General features: G+C 38.8%; 1 protein-coding gene across 1 annotated transcript; it reads right to left on the minus strand.

Annotated features, from left to right (window-relative positions):
- Window positions 1-228: 228 nt before the first annotated feature.
- On the minus strand, window positions 229-21,929 carry SPCS2 (signal peptidase complex subunit 2). Its single transcript, XM_065944563.1, has 5 exons — window positions 21,780-21,929; window positions 9,368-9,451; window positions 8,312-8,472; window positions 6,481-6,615; window positions 229-1,019 (listed from the first exon to the last, which is right to left on the minus strand). The coding sequence occupies exons 1-5, from the start codon at window positions 21,891-21,893 to the stop codon at window positions 833-835; spliced, it is 681 nt and encodes a 226-aa protein (XP_065800635.1). The 5' UTR covers window positions 21,894-21,929; the 3' UTR covers window positions 229-832.
- Between the last annotated feature and the right edge of the window lie 125 nt (window positions 21,930-22,054).

Consider the following 22,054-nt stretch of genomic DNA (forward strand, 5'->3'; position numbering starts at 1 on the left):
CGAGTAGTTCCTCACCTACAGGTTCTCAGGGGCCTCTGACTAAACAGAAACAAAGGAAACCTATAGTAGTAACACCGTCAACATGTACTGCTCAGTTCCTTCCATCAAGACTATGACTCCATTTTTCAGATCTTCTTTCCTTTTATTGAAAAAAATTTTAGAAAATGGCAGTTAATAAAGGGCACAAACAAATCAACAGGGATATACTAGTGGAAAATATAGACAACATAAAACTAAAAATGCCATTGGCTTCTTTAATTGGTTAAAAGCACAAAACATAACAGGCAGAAAGTCTCTCTTAAACAAATTAAAAAGCTATGTTTTTCCCCCCAATTCTCCCCAAGTCAGATATATACACACCCACAAAAATGGTGTGTGAAGGGAAACTGTCATACACAAGAAGCTGTATGAATTAAGGGAAATTAAGGGAAACAGCAGTTGAAACAGGAATTAACATAAAAAGGTCAGCAACAGGTTAACAATTTTAAAAACTGAGTCTTCAAATGCTGCATGGAACAAAGCTATACTATATAAAGTACTGCTAGGTATGAAGGAGGAAGTCTGTACGGCTTTTAGCAAAAATGCTTTTCCAGAAAAGCAAATCAAAACAATGCAATCAGCAGACCAAAGAGGCTATAGCTAGATATCAGAGCTACAACTTCTCATATCTGAGCTAGAAGTTTCTATTTATCCAGAATGCACTAAAATTTCAAGACAAAACAGGGACATTTTTAACATTTCTTACTTTATCCATATTTAGTTCTCTGTTTCTTTCTCCCTCACCCCTTAATTCGGCAAGATCCAGCCAAAAGATGGCAGCTTTTAGAAGCAGCTATTTTATTTTTCTTTCTGTGGCAAGACTGTCGTGGAGTCTAGATATTTCAGGCTCATATGCGTCCATGACCAGAGTCCCGCTGTGGTCAAAAAACTTAGCAATGGACTTGGTGAACTCAGCTTCCCGTTGCTGCTTCGTTCTTCCACTGATGAAGGTCAGTTTCAGAGTGTATTTATCATCGAACCTAAGCAAAGATGACAAACCAAAATCCAAACACAGACATTCAGTCAGTGACAACAGAGCACCAAGAGTTTTTGAAAAACAGCACTGAGCTAGCTACTGGTGATGCAGGGAACATACAGCATTATCCTTTCCAAAAAAAAAAAAAAAATCAGGGGACCTTCATGATAAAAAATCTGATTTGTAGGTGCTGCTATGACCCCCCTGATTTAAGTACTATGTGCCTCCTTTACCTTGTCATACACTGCTAAATCACATGGACTATCTTCTCTCACTTCTGCCCTTTACTTTGCTGTTATGGTAGAAGGATATTGCCAGTAGACACTACTCTCCAGTCTTACCTGATGAGGTCCCATTTGTTAATACTATACTGGGCATAAACTTTTCTGGGAAAACCTTCCCAAACTGAGTTAGATGTCTTGCCTTTGTCATACATACACCATCCATCAGTCAACCCAAATACTGAGTGCCCATCATCTGCTAGGTCTAATGACAGACTCCTGTGCTGTCAATTAAATTATCTATTGAAATGATAATCATGTATTTGTGTTCTTTACTAGTTTCAGGGATTTTTGAGGGGAAAGATTTTGTCGTGTTTTCTCTTCTTAGCTTGGTATTTAATAGGTAATCAAATCACAATGAATAAATGAAGAACCCTTGCTTTCATAGATGTTCCCCAATTCCAGGCTGCTGGGTCCTTGCTCCCTGTAATCAACCTAGCTTCAGGTTCTGCCCTGATCCCAGGCCAGCAGTATCTTTTACTCCATGAATTCCAGAGATCCAGTTTAGGTACACCTTAAGGTATCTTCAAGGCCTTTACTATCTCCCTTCATTCAAGAGGGTTTATGACATCAACCCCTGGCAGGCCAATGTTCCTTCCCAGCCATCCCTACCTGTTTCTGTCTCCATTTAATTAGAGCATATTCAGTGGATTGTCAGGTTGATATTACCTTTAGACGAAGCAGATGCTTGAGCCTCAGATTTTTCCCTGCATATTTAAAAGAGGGAAAGTCCCACCCACTTTATAGGATCACTGTTACAACAGTGCCTATCATTAACCAGTGCTCAAAAAAAAAAAAAAAAATCATAGCTCAATAAATTGTTGTGTAGCCAGTTACTTTCAACCTGGATAGACAGGAGTAAAGGTCCTTGAAAACTTTCAACACCTCAAAAAATTTTTTCAAGCTCTGCTCAACTGCTTCCAACTGATACCACAGTGATTTTTGGACTTTTGAGCCCAGTTCCATGGCTATAATGGCAGGACACAATCTAATTTATTTTAAAAAATAGTTACTCATTAATTCAACAAATATTTACTCAGGACCAACCACTATTCAGGACTAGGCAGTATTGGATGCTAAGGATATACATCAATGAATACAACAGACAAATCTCTGTCCTTTGAGACTTTTAGTGTGTGTGAGGGAACCAAAAATAAAATAAAAATTATAATGTTCTTTTAAATATGGAAAGTCATCACAAAGCAGATGTTTGAGTATAGCCTAAAAGAAGGTGAGAGAACAAGCTATCTGGAAAAAGTATATTCCAGGTAGGACACAGTAAATGCAAAGGCCCTGAGGCAAGCACATGCCCAGAATGTCTGAACAACAGAAAGGAGGCCAATGCAAACAGAATGGAGAGGGAGAAGATGAGGGCCACAGGCTATGGTGTGTCTGCAAATGTGTGGAGGGTGCAGCTGCATAAGTATGAACTTCTAAGCTATGCTTAGGATTTTAGCTTTTCTCTGTGTGAGAGGATTTTGAGCTGAGGGTTGAGTTGATCTGCCTTATGTTTTAAAAGGATTATTCTGCGCACTGTATTGGAAATAGACTATGGGCAGAGAGAACAGCTGCAGAGGTCCATTAGGACATTATTACAGTAACCTAATTGAGAGATGATGGCCACGGTGGAGATATTAAGTGGTCAGAATGAATATAATTAGAAAGTAGAGCTGACAGAATTTGCTGACAACCTATTCAAAGGACTAAGAGACAGAGGAGACAAAACGATTCCAGAGTTCTGACCTGAGTATCTAGAAAAAGGATGGAGCTGCCCTTTACTGAGATGAGGAAAATGAGGAAAAGCAGGTTTAGATGAGGGATAGCAGAGTTAGGTTTTGGATATGTTAATTCTGAGATGCTTAGTAGGATCCAATGTCAAATAGAAAGCTGGGACATAACTGGAGTTTGGAGAAGAGGTCTAGGATGAAAACACAGATTCAGAAATCTTCATTATTACAAATGGTATTTAAAGTCCTGAAAGTCTGGCTAGGAATACACCTAGTGAGTGAATACAGACAGAGAAGAGATGCTAGGAATAAGCACTAGTGGCATTTCAAATTTAGAGAAAGGGGATAAGGAATCACATAGGACACCAAGGAACAGACACACAAATATAAGAATTATAAGACTATGGTATCCTAGAAGTCTAGTTTTTAAAAAAAGTATAACAAGGAGAGAATTATTCACTGTGTCAAATGTGACAGGTCAAATAGGATGAGGAAAGAGAACTGAAGAAAAGCAAATGCAAGAGATGATGGGAGAAGACAACAAAAGGATTGAGAAGACCACGTGAGGAGGATAAGGGAAAAGAAAAACAAGTTTTTCAGTTGGGACAAATTACAACTTATTTGTATGCCAGGAAAAAATGACCCAGCAGAGAGGGAAACACCAAGTAATCAAGAAGGGACAGAATCAAGTGGATGAATGGAGTAGAGGCTTTGGATAGGAACTGAGGAAGAAGGCAGAGTGTAATGAGTGCTGCAAGTGGATAAAGATGGGAGACTTGCGGCTGCTGCTCTATCCCCAGAAACAAAAGAAGCTGAGAGTGAAGTGGGGGAGGAGAGCAAGAGGTTTGAGAACAGAGAAGGTAGGAAAGATCCTCAAGGACAGTAAGAGAGTAACTGGAATATAGAAATGCCATGGAAGCTAAGCTAGGTAAGGAGCAAGTGAGACAATGAAGAGAAGAGGGCCAGGGAAAAAGATAGTGGGCTCAAGGATTATGGATGCCACTGGGGCTGAAGAACTGTTGGGGCAAGACAACAAGAAGGAGACAAACTAGAAAAATATAAAGCAATGGTCAGAGAGTGAGATATTTAAAAAATGAAATTAGTTATCAATAATACCAAGATCTAGGGTGTGTCTCATAGAAAGTAAGTACTTAAGACACTGCAGAAAACAAGATAATCAGAGGAGAAAGTAAAACTAAGAGGCCAGCATCTTGGAACAATCATCTACTGGGATACTGAAATCAATGATTAAGCCTTCTGAAAGGAGCTATGTTAAAGAGAGTGCCAATGAACCAGGAGCCACCTCCAAGCAAAGAGAAGTGAGTCTGTATTTAACTACAAGGAGAATGAACAGAGGTGGCATATTTCCTCTCCACAGGCACCAACAATGTGGCAGTTGATAAAAGTCAGCAGTGAATGTGGAAAAAAAAAAAAAATCAGAACCCTCATATACTGCTAGTGGGACTAGCAGTATAATGTAAAATGGCGCAGCTGTTTTGGAAAAGAGTCTGGCAATTCCTCAAACAAAGTTACCATATGACCCAGCAATTCTTCTCCTAGGTATATGAGAAATTAAAATGTTTATCCACACAAAAACTTAATACAGAAATGCTTATAACAACATTATTCTTAACAGCCAAAAGGTGGAAACAACTAAAATGGCCCTCAACTAGTAAGTGGATTAAGAAAAATGTAGTATATCCATGCAATGGAATATTATTTGGCACAAAAAGGAATAAAATATTGATATGTTTGAACCTTGAAAATATTATGCTAAGTGAAAGAAGCCAGCTACAAAAGATCCATACAGATTCCATCTGTATGAAATATCCAAAAGAGGGAAATATATAGAGACAGAGAGCAGATTAGTGGTTACTTAAGGTTTGGGAGAATGAGGGGATAGGGAAATGACTTATCTATAGGGTACAGAGTTTCTTTTGGCGAGGATAAAAATGTTTTAAAGTTGACTGTGGTGATGACTGCAAACATTTTTAAAAACATAAGAAACCACTGAACTACTTTAAATAGGTGCACTATGGTGTGGAAACTGTATTTCAATAAGGCTGGTAAAAAATATTTGAGTCAGAATGTATATAATGAAGTCAGGATGCTGCTTGGGTCTAGAATTCTGCAATTCTGCTTTAGTGCTCTGATACAGAGTATAGATTTAGGACAGCTGAGAACAAAATGGCAGCTATGAGTCCTGCCAGGAGATAAGAACTCCGGTGCAACATCAGAATGAAGCCCAGCCCCTCCTCACAGGCATCTCCACAAGCTGGTAATGAGAGGCTGTATGGCATTGATGCCACACTTACCTTCATATATGCGAGTAACTGGAGAGCCTACTATGTGCTAGGAACACTACCATGTGTTTTTAGGATAGTGACTGAGAGGATGAGTTCAGGCATGGGCTAAATTCACTTCTGGGCTCTATAACCATGGAAAAATTAATTAAACCCTTTGAGCCTGCGTTCTTATCTTTAAAATGGGTTGTTCTAAGGTTTAAATGAGACAATGCAGTTCGCACAATACTCAGTACATAGTAAATACTCAGTAGATACTTGCTATCATAATGCTTGGTGTACAGCTGAACAACAACGGGGCAGTGTTAAGGTTGCTGACCCTCTGTGCAGTTGAAAATCCACATATAACTTATAGTTACTCCTCCATATAGAAGGTTCCTCTGTATCCACAGTTCCAAATCTGTGGATTCAACCAATAATAGATCATGCAGTACTTCAGTATTTACTACTGAAAGGAAAAGCTCCATATATAAGTGGATCCATGCAGTTCAAACTCCTGTTGTTCAAAAGTCAACTATATATACCAGTTGGCAACCTCACAACAACTCTACAAGTCATTTTTACCCTACTAAAGCTCAACTAGTTTACCCAATATACCAAAAGTCACACAGCTAGAGATGAGCTGGAATTTGAACCCAGTTCTGGATACTTAGAAGACCTGAGATGTCAGTTGCACAAATTTACACCTATCATTGGTCAGAAACAGACTGAATTGTGCTTCTCTGAGTTGCCCAGTGCATTGCTTCAGAGATTTCTGATTGCACAGACTGCAGTCAGGATCACAGAAGACACAGAAGCTAAGGTGGTTCTTCAAAGACAACTGACTTCATACCTCTGGCCTTTATAGTTTTATATAGTTTATAGTTCTGCTCTTTAATTGGCTCCATTTATTGGCCACAAGGAAATAGAACTGTTCTTCATTCTTCCACCAAAGTTACTTTCTCCCACAATTTATCCTCAGAGCACTTCTGTGACAATACAATCTCAGAAGTGCAACAGGAAAAATGTTGTAGTTCATTCATAATCCTTTCTTCACTTTATATGACTAGCACTCTAATCTGCAAAGAGTAGACATATAATAGTCTGTTGATAATGACTAAACACGCAGAGAAAACCCAACCTCAGGATTTAGGAATCTGTGAGGATAGTCATACCTTTTGAGACTGGACGACAGTTGCCAGATATCATCAGGATCCATGCCTGTAGGATCTTTCCTGTGGGCCACGAGAAAAATGCTCTTCTCCTTATACGAAGTATAAATGGTCAGGATCCCCATCATCACAAAATAGGTGCAGAAAAAGTTAAGGGGAAAATACACAACATACACACAAAAGAGAAATAACACAAACTGACAAGCAAGGGCTACAAAAACTTGCATAATAGTCCTAAAGAACACAGTTTTTTCTTGCTGTAAAAATACTGAAATTGTAATTACTTCATATTCATCCTTATGTTTATTGCAAGAGAAGCAAGGATCTCTCTGGTTAGTTCTGCAAAGACCATTGCAGGAAGAAAGGAAAAAGGTAGAGGGCATAAACCAGCTCTCTCTCTTCTGTTCAAGGACAACATATATAAGAAGATCCTCTACTACCCAGTTTGTCAAGACCAGTGTTTATTTTTCCATATGATAAAAAACAATAACCACAGTGGACTTGACCACACAACCAATTTCAAGGGTGATTAAAAGAAAGGGAAACTGACTTTAAAGCAGCTTACTAAAGAGTCCCACGCTCTACTAAGTAAGCCAGGTGGGTGATTACAACAGTTTAGCTTACTGTAAGAACAATTACTTCATACATACATATAGGCTTATTATTAAACTCAGTTTTTGACAGTACTAGCTACCATATTTGGGTTCCTGTGTGCCAAAAACTGGCATAAGAACTCTGTGTACATATATCATTTAAATAGTGCAAAGTGAAAGAGCTTTGGAGTAAAGCAGTCCTAAATTTGAATTCTAGTTTTTAACCAATGTAATCTCGACAAATTACTCCTTACTCCAAGGCTTAACACTGTTGCCTCTAAAATGGCAATTAAACAGTTTTAGAATTGTCATTAGATTTAGTGATGCTATATATACATTTTAGAGTATAGCACACAGAAGACATTTATAATGGTACTCATTACTATTATGTATAAAAATGGTATGATTATAAAAATGGCAAGATCCTGTTTTGTTTTAAACAAGTATAACCAAACAAAAGAAATTCCATTAAGGCAATTTCTTGGGAGGCCATGTAATTATAATAAGGTTGCTGTCATCGTTCAAACCTCTTTGGAACTCCTTTGGGAACTGTCTCTAGAACCCATGGCATATTCTTTGAACTGCCTTAATTGTGAAAAAGTTCATAACGGGTTGGTTTGTGTGATACTGAAAGGAGTCAAGATGCAAATTGTGGGACTATGATTTGAGATCAGTTTGTACACAGAGGATGAGATGGCTGGATGGCATCACCAACTCAATCAACACAATCTCCAGGAGATAGTGAAGGTCAGGGAAGCCTGGCTGTGTGTTTTGTTACTAAGTGCTCACATTTAGATTATAATTTCTACATTAATAACAGAATTAAAAATAAAATAACCATATTGAATCTAAAATATCAATAATTATAACAAATTTACAGATGCTTACATTTCATAATGTTAAATCTTAACATTAGCAGACCCCAAGGTGAAAGTTTGGTTTTTTTGGTAAGAACTTCCCTAGTGGCTCAGATGGTAAAGTATCTGCCTACAATGCGGGAGACCCAGGTTCAATCCCTGGGTTGGGAAGATCTCCTGGAGAAGGAAATGGCAACCCACTCTAGTATTCTCGCCTAGAAAATCCCATAGACAGAGGAGCCTAGTAAGCTACAGTCCATGGGGTCGCAAAGAGTCGGAAACGACTGAGCGACTTCACTTTCACTTTCACTTTCAGAGAAGAAAATCAGTAGAGGTTTAAAAAAAAAACCGTCAGTAGAAAACAAACCTGAGCTTAAAGGATATGAGATAACACACAAGGCCAGAACAGGTTTGGACTCTGGGAAGGGATGCATATAATCCCAAATCAAAGCCACGATGGCGAAGAAGCAGGAGATGGTACAGATGATGAGGCGACCATCAATTAGACCAAAATTCTCCACATACTTGTACTTTTCCAGAAGTACCTAGTGAGAAGAACAAGGAACCAAGTTAGTAGGACTACTTCCCTCCTCGTACCTGCTTTTCTTCTTAATTTCCATGATGCTGCTAAGTCACTTCAGTCATGTCCGACTCTGTGCGACCCCATAGATAGCAGCCCACCAGGCTCCCCGTCCCTGGGATTCTCCAGGCAAGAATACTGGAGTGGGTTGCCATTTCCTTCTCTAATGCATGAAAGTGAAAAGTGAAAGTGAAGTCGCTCAGTCGTGTCCAACCCTTAGCAACCCCATGGACCGCAGCCTACCAGGCTCCTCCATCCATGGGATTTTCTAGGCAAGAGTACTGGAGTGGGGAGCCATTGCCTTCTCTGTTTCCATGATGAAAGTTAAGTTAATCATTTAAATGATCAAGTAGTTCTCTCCAATCAGGATTTTGCCACTTGGAGCAAAAAAAAAAAAAAAAAAAAAAAAAAAAAGACTCAATGTGTTTAAAAAAATCGCAGAGAAAAAGCTCATCAACTTCTGGCACATTTTTTTAAATCCTTATCTTCTTCTTTAGACTGAAGCTAAAATTTTCTTTTCCCTTTTAAAATAGAGATGATCAATCATGCATGACCATTCTATATTCCCTCAACTCCCTTGCCTCTAGGCTAATTAATCTCAAAAACAACAGATAACTAGTTTTCTGGAATTCAAAAATTAAAGAATTTGAAGAGAAATTTGAAGTAAGTAATAATTATATTTCAACACATGTTCCCGTATATATACTGCAAGTTTCAAAAAATGCTTTCTGTCTCAATTCCTAATACTGAAAACTAAACTCATTCCAATGCACAGAAAGAAAAAGTACTGCAAGAGATGTGCCATCAATTGTACACGAACTAACGGACACCGTCCCTCATCTCTGACCCCAAGAAAGTACCTTTTTGGCAGAATCATCCAAAGAATTTTTCACAGCTGATCCATCCCATTTGTCAATTTTTACAGGCTTATCATCAATCTTCCACTGTAAAACAAATGGATAAGTTGTGCATTAAAAGACATGGCATCTTACTAAAAGTACAGTGAACTACTTCCTTAAGAGCATCCTCAAGTATGCATAATATTTATTCTCTCTCCTGATGTTGGACAGCTAAACAACAAAACACTTGAAAATGAATTTGAAGGAAACCAAGTCACTACAATCAGGTGGTAATCAAATGATGTAGCCAGTCTCAACGCTGAAAAGTCAAACCTACAAGGGCAGAACACTGACATGGGTTGTAGAGACTGTAGTGTGAACTCAAATATCCCATCCCCATTTTACCCAAATGTGGGAACAGAAAGGAATTTCATCTGTTCGTCCTATCACTTTGCGACTACAAAACTCAGACAATATCCACACACTAACAAAAGGATGGTCTTCTTTAATACATTTTTGTCTCCCGACATTTTACCAGCACACCTTAAGTAAGAAAACAGCAGATTCAGTGTAGTCTTTTGGAAAGAACACTTTGAATTAAAAACTGAGTCTTATCACCAGTTAGGTACGTGACTTTGGACAAAGCCTGCTTCAATTTCCCTCATCTGTAGAGGTTTATAAAGGTTCCCAAATACTGTGCTAATTAAAGGCAAATGATTCTCTCACACACACTGCTGGTAGAAGTTCAAAATGGTGTAACACCTACAGAAGATAACTTAGCATCTTGGATTCAACTTCCCACTTCTGGGAATTTTTCCTTATATGCACAGACATGAAATAATATACAAGGTTATTCACTGCAGCACATTTGCAACTATAAAAATATAACTCAAGAGCTCACTTACACCGGACTGGTTAAACAAACTATGGTACACCCAGGAAAAGGCTAAGGGACATGGGTGGGAATGAGACTTTTCAATGAGTACCTCTTTCACTGTTAACCATGTGAATAGATTCTGTAGATTTTTTTTCTCAAATGTAAGTGATTATGTGAATGTAGGTTAAGTGAAACAGGGTACAGAAATAATCTGATAAACCTGCCTTTTTATAGATCATACATCCAACTCAATTTTTTCAGATCAAGTGAACAAATATCATATGTCACAAAAATTACAAACCAGCAGACAATCCAAAATTCATTTGGCTTTAGTATAGATTTTACTGAAGGACAGAGAAGAAATCTTAATATTATTTAACTCTCTGACTGAGCACAAGTTCAGAGATACTGCGGACGAGAAATAAAGAGATGGAATAAATATCTGTAAAACATAAGATTTTAAAGGAACACAAAAATATAATTCATCAAACTTAATTTTGTATTTCTACATGCTATTACACATAAAAGAAAAACTACTCTGTGAAGTCTGTTGGGAGAAAATACATGAGCTAAAACAGTCATACTTCAAGTGCTTAAAACTCAAATCAAGGCTTCTCCCCTTTGTGTCTCATAAAAACAAGAATTTTCTTTGAGAAATTACTACTGGCAGCATGCTGTAATAAGATTCTCAGAGCCTGCCAGCCTACAAATCAAACATGACACCTAATTTTAAAAACACAAATTGAAGCAAGAAGAAATTAACAGGATATCTAGCTAAATAGCTTGCTTATACTTAGCTTAGTAAATCCCATTTTGGTAACAGTGAGCAAAAGGAAGAAACCTGTACAGCCAGAATCCATGACAGAATTTGAATTATTTATGAATCAAAGCCATTAAGTCTTTTTCGGCTCATTCCAAAAAAATGATGTTCTCACAGAAACTCAGCCACACGTCACTACTTGCAATGCATTATAGAAAAGAAACTTGCCTCTACAATTCAGAGGATAATTTCTTGGCAATTTTGGGGGATAAAATGCATTAGAAACCATCACAATGTGTTCTAATATAGCCTCAGTTCTAATTCCACTGGTACCTAGAAGGATCTTCAATAAGTGGAACAAGAACGTTTCCAGTCAATTACATGACCAAGAAAATTTATAACTGATTTCTCAAGAGATAGGAGCATCATTTATTCGGTGTACATAAAAAACCTTAGCCTATGTCAAAGCAAATAGCATCTCTGCTGTAGCACAGAGACACATCTAGAAAAAGGGCAGGAGGGCGGACATTTTCCATCTTTCTCAAAAACTGTCCATCAACTAAAATGTATGATATTGGTCATGTACTCTCCACTGCTATTCAAGGTATTTTAGAAACCATCTTCTTTCCCTCACTTCTCTTCCTCAACTCTGAGTTAAATTATCTTCCTTTGTAGTTAATAAATAAGACAAAGCAAAGGTTGGTTTCTTTTATGGTGAACCTCTCAGGATAAATCACAAGAAAATTCTGTGTAGTAAAGAAATATAGATCTTAGATTGCCATCCTTAGAAAAACCTGTGTAAAAGGATGGCTCTTGGCTGGCATGTGGGAGGTTGGCTGGTAAATGGTTTCCTACACTGACATTAAAACTTTCCCTAAGTGATAAAGAGTAGCTCACTATGCCTAAACTGCTTGTATAAACAACATGGTTTATGCTAAATACCTGTTTTTCTTCTAGGAGTCTGGAATTTTGGCATGGACCAGGCAGAGGGTGCCTATTTAATCAGCCCCTTAATAAAAAACTTGGGCACTGAGTGTCTAGTGAGATCCCCTGGCAGACAACACTTCACACACATCATATCACATTGTTGCTAAAGGAATTAAGTACAACCGGTGGAATTTAGTGGGAGAGGACTCTCAGGCTCCTGCACTTGATTTCCTCTGGACTTCATCCTATTCATCTTTGCCCTTTGCTGTAATAAATCTTACCCAAGAGTATGGCCCTGCAGGTACTTCTAGTGAATAACAGAGCAGAGCGATCCCGGGGAGCTCTGATACAGGCAGTATTGCCAACTGAGATATAGCAGATGTGGTAACCTGGCACACAGTTCCTCTTCCCCTCGTTTCCTATGTATTAGAGATACGTGTATATTGGGCACAATCAACAATCAGTGTTGATTAAGCTAATATTTGCACCAAGGTCATATACGCACATGGTTTAAAGAGTTCTGTAAGTTATTAAAATTTTTAAAAAAAGATTTAGCAGTCCTGCTTTCCCTCCCGAGACACTCCTGACATTGTTCATTTCCCATTCCCCACAGACAGACAGGAATTTCAATTCCTTAGGCTGATTTTTTGGGTATCCACCTCTTTATCTTAGGGAAAAGTTTATATTATTATTTTCAGTGTTCAGCATTAAGTCTTCTGACTTTTTTCACCCACCATGAAAGATGAGATTTAACCAATTCATCCCCTATCACTTTCACATTTACCTTTTCCTGCTCCTCCTTCACCATCTCTTGAATATAGTTATAGTAGACCAATATTGATTTGTTATTACATAATACCTTAATTTTTTGCTAGATCATTATTTGGAGTTTACAATATGATCATAAATGCTATTCACAGATTAAGTCATGTAATAGATTAGGATTCCTTTTCTGCATAACTTTTTGCTTTCCTTGGAGCTAATACTGTTTTCGTGGCTGTTTTTAATCAGACAGTGTATTTCTCACCAATATATTCTCAAATTCTTCTCCAGTTCTTAAATCTCCTCTCAATATCTGCAATCATATTGAGCATTTTGTGAATTTCATCTTCCTAGAGAAACCTCTCTGGAAGCCTTCTGACCTGCTTCAATCTAGGTGGATTTCTTTCTAGGCGCACTGTGTAACTGTCATCCTGGAATCTCCCTTTACCACATCTCTGAGGGTTCCCTTAACCTCCTCTTGGGCTGATCCCCCTTTTCTTAGATACCATGTCTCACTCTTTGCTTGGTTTACTATTCCAAACTCCGTCTATTATCCCTATCCCTCTCCCGCTATCCAAATTCATATATTGAAATCCTAAACCAGAATGTGATGGTTTTAGGAGGTGGTACCTTTGAGAAGTAATTAGGTCATGAGGGGCTTCATGAAAGGGATTAATGCCTCGATAAAAAGACATGAGAGAAGAAGGTTGTCTGCAAGTAGTTAAGAAGTCTGTCACCAGATGCAACCATGCTGGCACTGGATCTCAGACTTCCCAGCCTCAAAACTGTGAGAAATAAATTTATGGTATTTTTATTAGAGCAGCCCAAACTGACTAGCATCATCCTCTTTTTACAGATATTACGATAACATTAAGGGTCTAAGAAATTTGTCCAAGGTGAAAGCTAGAATGTAGGAAAGCTGGGACCTAATCAAGTTCTCATGATTTCAAAACCTGTACTCTTTCACTACTTTACACTGTTTCCCACAAAATACAAGGAAAGGAATTATTAGCCATCAAAACCAAAAGGAAATAGATCTCTGAACAGTCACACAGAGTATCTTGATTCTTAAGTTATAGTTAATAACCTAAAAAAAAGTTTAAAAAGATTTTAATCTTAATATGCCAACAAAACCTATAGGATATAAAATATGTGGAATTTTCCATTTTCCTCCATTTGAAACCAACTGCTAGTTGACTGAAAATATGGTTCAAAAAAGCCACTATCAGCACAAAACACTATCCAGCCAGCATATGATGCCAAACCTTGATGACAAACCATTCACAAAATTTATGCATTTGACAGCTTTTAGAGAACATTACAAAGACTCAACTTTAGTTACGATTCTCCACTGCAAATTTGAATTAAAAAATTTTAGTACAGTGAAAACAGAAGTAAAGTTATGCAGTGATAAAGATCTCAGTGGATTGCTTCATAAAGTTCCTTAGCCTGACAACTGGGCAGAAAGACTCAAAAGATTCCTCAATTCACACTGAAGAGATGAGGATACCAGAGGTAAACTGTGTCAACAGAAAGACCCTGCTCTGATTTTAAAGGAACTTGAAGAAATATTATTAACTCTTTTTATTAATATTGGCTTGAATAAATATTAATAAACCCTTTTTCTCCATTTTTTGGACTCTCTCAGATTAGATGGTGGCTACAGGCTGCAAAGACGGAAGGTAGTAGGAGATATGGCACATGACGGAGCATATCCTAGATGACCTTATTTACTAGGTTAAGGGACTTGACACTTTATTCTAAAACAAGCAATGGAAAATATTTTAAGCAGGTGAACAACACAACCAATTTGTGTTTTTTTAAAAAGTCATTTTTAGAGGCAACTTAGCAAAAGGTCGGAGGGGAGTAACAATGGAGATAAACTCATCAGACGGGGCCCAATTTAGATGCAGGGCTTGAATTAGAGCAGCAGCAGGGGGATAAAAAGGGAGTATTTATGAGGTACAACCGGTAGGACTTACTATCAGACTAGTACAAAAAATGTGAAAGAGAAAAGACAGAGGTGACCACTAGACTAGAATTTGGGCTTAGATAACTAAGCTGTCATGTTGTTTTCTAAGAGAAGGAACTGAGCAGGAAAGAACAGAAATACACATTTGCATATGCTGAATTTGAGATGTTTAAGCTCTACAGTTATAGTGATTTCAGAATTTTCTAAACCAAAATAAGATTATGAAAACTTATGGCAGACTCAGAAGCTGAGATACTATTTGAGTTGAAAATAACACACCCCTGCCTCCCACATGTACACATTTGTGAAAAGATCACGAAGCAGTAAGTTCAAAATAAGAAAAAAAAGGAAGTCACGGTGGCCGAATGGTTAAGGCGTTTGACTCCAAAATAAGAAAAAAAAAGTTCAATTTGCGGAGCAAATGATGCTTGTCTTGAGGAAGCTTACTATCATCTAATTTAGAGTACAATTCAGAAATACCAAGATATCTCTAAAAGAGATATTATAGCTCCTGGTAGCATAATCTTCAATTTCCATCTTTTTTTTTTCTTTTTTAATAAAAACGGCCAAGAAATACTGCAAAGAAAATTACTTCTTAATAGTGGCTTATTACTGTCTATAGTTATCACTGGAGTTAAGCTGCAGCTTAGAAATTATCACGTTAGTTATGAGCATGAACATTAGTGGCAACACCAGAGTAAGTGGAGCTAAGTAAGTGGAGGTAAGTAGACTGGTTCCAGCTATGGCAAGTAGGCACTGAGACATATACACCAGGGGCTCAGAGCAGAGGTCTATATTGAAAACATAAATGTGGAAGTCATTAATTTACAGACAGTATTTAAGCCAGGACACTGTGTATCTCCCTGGGATGACTGTACACAGACAGGGCCAGGGGCTTGCCAGTATTTACAGGTCAGGAAGAAAAAATAACAACAATAAAGACAGATAAGTGGAGGAGGAAAACCAGGATTAGTGGCGTTCTAAAAGCCACAGAAAGAAAATATTTCAAGAAAGAAGTGATCAATGAGTCATATACTCGAGATCAGGTAATAAGAAAAACTACTATTGAGATCTGACAAGATGGAGGTCAGAACAGAGAAACGGTGCAGGCAACAGCTAAAACAGGGGAGCTGGGCTGTCAGAGGTTATTAACATCTATGATACCACTGTGTTATACTGTGATGAGTAAGTAGTTAAAAAAAATAACTTGATGCTTTAAAGATTATGGCATAAACGCTGTAAAAAGAATGAGTTTTAAAAAGAGATCTAATTTACGTATCAGAAAACTCATCATATAAAAATGTGCAATGGTTTTTATTCTATTCACAACATTATGCAACCATCACCATCTAATTCCCAAACATTGTCATCATCCCCAAAAGAAACCCCATACCCATAAGCAGTTATTCCAATTACCACCACCCCACTCCCAGCCTTGGCAACCATTACTTTCTGTTTGCATGAATCTGCCTATTCCAGGCATTTATTTATGGAATCGTGTAATATGTGGCCTTTTGTGATTAGCTTTTCTCACTTGTGTATTTTCAAGGTTCATCCATATTGTGTCATGTGTGTCTCATTCCTTTTTATGGCCAGAGAATACTCCACGGCATGGATATACCACACTTTTATGGCTTGCTTCCACCTTTTAGCTATTGTGAATGCTGCTATGATCAAGTTTTTGTGTAGACACATTTTCAATTCTCTTGAGTTCATAACTAGGAGTGGGACATGCTGAGTTATAACTTTTTCATCATTTTACATTTCCATCAGAAATGCAGAAGGGTCCCAATATCTCCCCATCCTCACCAAAAAAGGTTATTTTTCTTTTTTTATTATAGCCATCCTAGTGGCTTCTCATTGCAGTTTTGATTTGCATTCTCTAGTAACTAATGGTGTTGAGATCTTTTCATGTGCTTACTGACCATTTGTATTAATATATCTTCTATGAAGAAACGTTAAATCACATCCTTTATTCTTTTCAATTGGTTTGTCTTTTTTATTATCAAATTAGAAGACACTTTATATAGTCTAGATCCTAGAGCCTTATCAGATATATGACTTGCAAATATCTTCTCATGCTGTGGACTGTCTTTCCACTTTCTTGATAATGTCCTTTGATAAGAAAAACTTTTCTGATGAATCAAAAATAACGAGTTTTGACATGTTTTTAAAGTTTGGTTTGCAAAATGCAATTAAAAGTCTGCATCTTATTTCTTTAAACACAAACACAGGCACCACAGTAGTGCCATAAAACTGTTCACTCTGTCAGAGCTTGGTTAGGGTACAGGCATACTACCCTGTTCAAGTTTGGCAAGTGAAGATCCCACTGAAGAGTATATATGACCTAAGGATGCACAGCTGGTGGGTGACAAAGCCATGGCTTCAGCCTAGGTCTTCCAACTTCAAATCAGATGCTCTTTCCACTACTACTGTAGCTAGAACATGGTCTGCTCCAGTATGAAAGGCAATGTGCTGAGTAAGGTAAGAGTACTGGATGAAGAGCTGGGCAGCCAGGTTCTGGAACTATAACTGACTGTGTGGTCTTGGATAAATTGCTTCATCTTCCCCTCTCCAACTGTATTAATGTCTGTATCTATGTCTCTAAAATGAGGAGGTTGGAACAGATGAACTTCAAGATCTCTTCAATACAAACACTTCAGAGAAATCACTATTGATTAAGCAGAAGAATCGAAAACCAAACAAGAAAAAAAAAATCTTAAAATGTTTGAATCAGAAGGGATTTAAAAAGTTATCTAAGACAGAAGTTCTCAACCTGGATGTAACTGTTAAAATGTAGAGGAAATAAATAAATAGTTATGTGTGAAACCATGCAGCTGTCCAGGCCCCACCTCCAGAGAACCTCATTTGGTTCTGGGATAAGATCCAGAAGTTTGTATTTTTAACTAAAATCCCAAGAGGGTATGATGCAAATAGTCTTCATAACACGTTACAAAAAATATTATCTAAGAAGTCCAGAGAAACTAGCTAGTTAGTGGCAGACAGCTATCTATGCTTCGTTCAATGTTTACTATGTACCAGAAACCACTTTTTAAGGTAAAAACTATTATTATTCCCACTTTACAGATGAGGAAATTGAGATACAAAGAGATTTATTAATTTGCCCAAGAACACATTTCTGATAAGTGGCAGAGCAAGAATTCAAAGCCAGCCAGCCAGCCTGGCACCAGAACCTATATTCTCAACTATTAAGATATAAAAACTCCACATTAAGATCAGGTTAACAGTTCAGCCAGGAGACAGAAATACATAAATAAAGTTAAAAGGGCTGGGTACAGCTTCTAAAAAGCATATTTTAATACCACATGCCAATTTTATAGCCAAAAAATCCAGCCAGGAGACAGAAATCCAGCTATGAGATTAAAATTTGGATACAGGTCTGAAAAGCATGCTTTAACAGTGTAGTAGTGTCAGTCACTCAGTCAAGTCCAACTCTTTGTAACCCTATGGACTATAGCCCACCAAGCTCCTCCGTGCATGGCATTTTCCAGGCAATACTGGAGTGTGTTGCCATCTCCTCCTCCAGGGGATCTTCCTGACCCAGGGATCAAACCCGGGTCTCCCACAGTGCAGCCAGATTCTTTACTGTCTGAGCTACCATAGAAGCACTGGTGCTTTAATACCACATGTCAATTTTAACAGCCAAAGCAAATTAAGTAAACAATTTTTTTTTAATAGCCTGCTACATAGAACAAAATACTTTAATGCATTTTGGGGAAGTAAGTTATCACAATGATCTAAGTTACTCTGTGATGGAAGCTGGAAGGTTATATCTGCATATCTATTTTTAAGATCAGGAAGCTAGAATTGCTTTGTTCTCCAAGTCAGTTTCAAAGAAGCAGAAACTCACATCTGTTTAGGCAAAACTAGAAGCACATTTGCATCTCTTTATTACATTTCTTCATGGCAAATAAAACTACAGCTGCAAGAAATAAAAACCCTCCAAAAAAACAAAACAAATCGAATTAAAGAAATGTAAGGTGACAGTTCCTCATTTTCTCCATGTTCTCTTCCACAGTACCTGATTTTCAAACAGTTAAAGGCACCATCCTATAAGGCAGTTTCTGAAGACTGGGGTGGCAGATATGAAGTTTTCTCTTTGCCAGATTCAATGCTTCAAGTACTTATTCTATGTTGATCACCACAAAGAACCTCTCATGGGAAACTGACATACTAATTAGGGGCAGGATACAAAACAATATGTCATATTAACTCACAGCTAAATTCCCATGTGTAATAAATGCTAAAGACTTCAGAGGAAGAACAACTCAATGTAAGGCTGAAATCAAGCTTTCCAAGTAAAAACACCTAAACAGCTCCGGGTTTATTTTCTCTCTCCTCAGCCCCTCACTTCTTGCTTAATTCTGCCAACGTTCTCTTTTGTGAAGCCTTTCATCTATCTCCGCTATTAAGTTAGAGTTCTCCTCACCTTGTCATTCTGCTTTTATAGCCCTTTACAAAGGCCATACATCAATTCATTATACAACAATATTCATAGTAAGCCACAATTATGTATGTGTATCCACACTGTTTACATAAGGAAATTTAAGCTCAATAATACCACATAACTTATCCAACACCATATAGTTTTCAACATGCTGCACTAGAATTCAAACATGTCTTTCTTTTTGTATTAAACCCCATACAGCAGTATGGTATGAGGCCTATAAAAAGACTTTTAAATTCTACCACTCCCAACTATCTGAATGATTCTTCTTAAACCACTTTATATATTAGACTCAAACACCTTCAGCAGGCTTCCTACTCCTACTTTGGGCAATCCATGCCCTTCTCTATCTGGTTACAGTCAGTCAACAGAGTACCTGAGAAACAACAGGCACTAACCATACACCTTTGTTCAAGGACATTTTTACCCGATATGCCATCTGTCTCTCAAAATAAGGTCCCAGCTCCACCAGGGCTCCCACCCCTCCTCAAATGGATCTCACAGATCATTCTCTCTCTCACCTGAACTTCATAAAAAGTGCACAAGTGAATGCCAAATTATTTTATGTTCAGTATTTTGGACTTATACTCTGCTATACTATTTTCTGACAGCAGGATTTTTTTTTTTTTCTCTGCCATTACATATCTGAATTAGATACTCTTAAGTTACAGAGGTCATTCATGTGTATCATCTCATTTGATTCTCCCCCAAACTCTAATATTTCAGGTGAAGAAAGGAAAACAGTGACATTAAATGACTTGCTATTCTTCATATTATTACTTTTCAGTAATCACTGCCTTAGCAGACTGTCCATGCTTAATATCTGCTTGAAGTGAAGGAAAAAGCAAGAGCACTCAATGGGACAGCATGAACACAGGCCATGAGGTGTTCACCCAACAGGAAAACAATTCCCAATGACCATCAATCCCCAATACTTTCACATAGCTTGGAGCAATTTCCCATCCCAACTGCTGGATAAGAACAGGCCAGAACATGTTCCTATCTCTTAAATGTTAAGAATGTATGTATTTATGTGTGCTCAGTCCCATTTGGCTGTTTGTGACCCCATGGATTGTAGCCTGCCAATGGGATTTAGCAGGAAACCCCATCTGTCTATGGGATTTCCCGGGCAAAGAATACTGAACAGTATTTCCTACTCCAGGGGACCTTCCCGACCCAGGGATTGAACCTGAGCCTCCTGTGTCTCCTGCACTGGCAAGAGGATTCTTTACCACTGTGCCACCTGGGAAGCCCTAAAAGGGTGCTGTACTTATGGCTAAATCGTGTCCAACTTTTGCAACCCCATGGACTGTAGCCCGCCAGGCTCCTCTGTCCATAGATTCTCCAGGCAAGAATACTGGAGGGGGTTGCCATACCCTCCTCCAGGGGATCTTCCCCACCCAGGGATCGAACCCAGGTCTCGCTTTACAGGCAGATTCTTTAGCACTGCAGGCAGATTCTTTACTGTCTGAGCCACTAGGGAAGCCCGTGTAATTCAAAACCAATTACACCCAAAAAGGGAAGCAAAAAGATCTCAATAGGAACCCCTCAATATGATCACCTACTCATTTCTTAAGCACTCAGCAGGTGTTAAACACACAGAAGTCTGAAAACTGTTTTCAATGAAAAGTTAACAATCCTGACTATGTTAAAAACCCCAAGCTTATCATTTCTCATCAAACTGACCCAGGATCCTACAATGAGAGAATTGGAAGAAACCTTAGGATACATTCATTTTACAGATAAGGAAATAAGACACCGGGAGAAGAAGCACATTTCAAGGTCACACAACTAATCAGAGGCAGAAGCAGTACTAGGACCCGGATCTCCACCCAATTGTTTCTTTCAAAATGCTATGTAAAGGGCAAGAAAGGCCAACTCAGGAGAATTTTCATTTTTCCTTTAAGTCCCTGTTGCTAAGCCCGCATTTAAAAAAAAAAAAAAAAAACCTGGATGGAGAAAAGGGAAAAGAGGTCAGCGTGAACAGGTAGCAAGCATATGCCTCCTATTCACCCAAGACACATTCACCTGGCCTGGTAGCAAGGCGAGAAAGAGGGGGAGGAGGTGCGGGGGTGGGGGGGAGTGTAGAAGGAGAAGGGGAAAAAAAGATAAATCTTAAAGACTTCTTGTTAGGCCGTAGGAGAAGTCGGTACTCGAGGTTCAGTATTCAGGTATTGGGATAAAACGCCTAGAAACTTCAGGAAGCAAAAACCCAAGAGCACTTTGGAATCTGCAGCAGCATGCAAGTGTGGCAGTCGTCGTGGGGAGCTTGGAGACTACTAACTTCGAAGAGTTGCTTTCATTCAGTCGAGATTCAATCTTCCCTGTCCGTGAAATGAACACATTCAACAGTGGCCCCCCAGCACCACCGAGGAAAAGCGATGGCGCTCTGAAATGTGGGGCTAATTAAATTGTCTTAAGAAGCTGTAGTGGCCAGCATTTAGGAGGAACACTTCCCAGAAGAAACAAAGTCCTCAAGAGGAGAGAGCCCAGGTTTGAGCTATGTAGGAAGCTAGCTACAAGCACCATTTAAGGTTCCCACCGTGGGCCAACGAGAACTCCCTCTGAGAAGCCGCAGAAGAAAAGGGGGGCGAGGATGGGAAGAGGGGTTCGCCGCCTCCCTGGCGCTCCCCAGGCTTCGACTGTCCTCAAGAATAGACTTCTCACCTTGTCCAGTAAGCCGCTACGGCTACTGCCTGTCCCACAGCCGGAGCCACCGCCAGCCCCACTACTGCCTCCGCCACCACCGGCTCTCCCGCCCTGAGAAGCCGCCGCCGCCATCTTGCTTGCCTCTGCGTTTCCCTCCCCTCCTAAACTTGTCCGAAGCCGATTGGCTGAGACTGACGCCGTGACGTACTGCGCGGAGTCCATCGGGATCCGTAGTTGGAGCTGGCTGATGCGAAATTGCTAGCGGAAGTGGCCGCGAGGCTTGCCGGGACTTG

This window comes from Muntiacus reevesi, chromosome 9 (genome assembly GCF_963930625.1).
Source record: "Muntiacus reevesi chromosome 9, mMunRee1.1, whole genome shotgun sequence".
NCBI classification, from domain to species: Eukaryota; Metazoa; Chordata; class Mammalia; order Artiodactyla; family Cervidae; genus Muntiacus; species Muntiacus reevesi.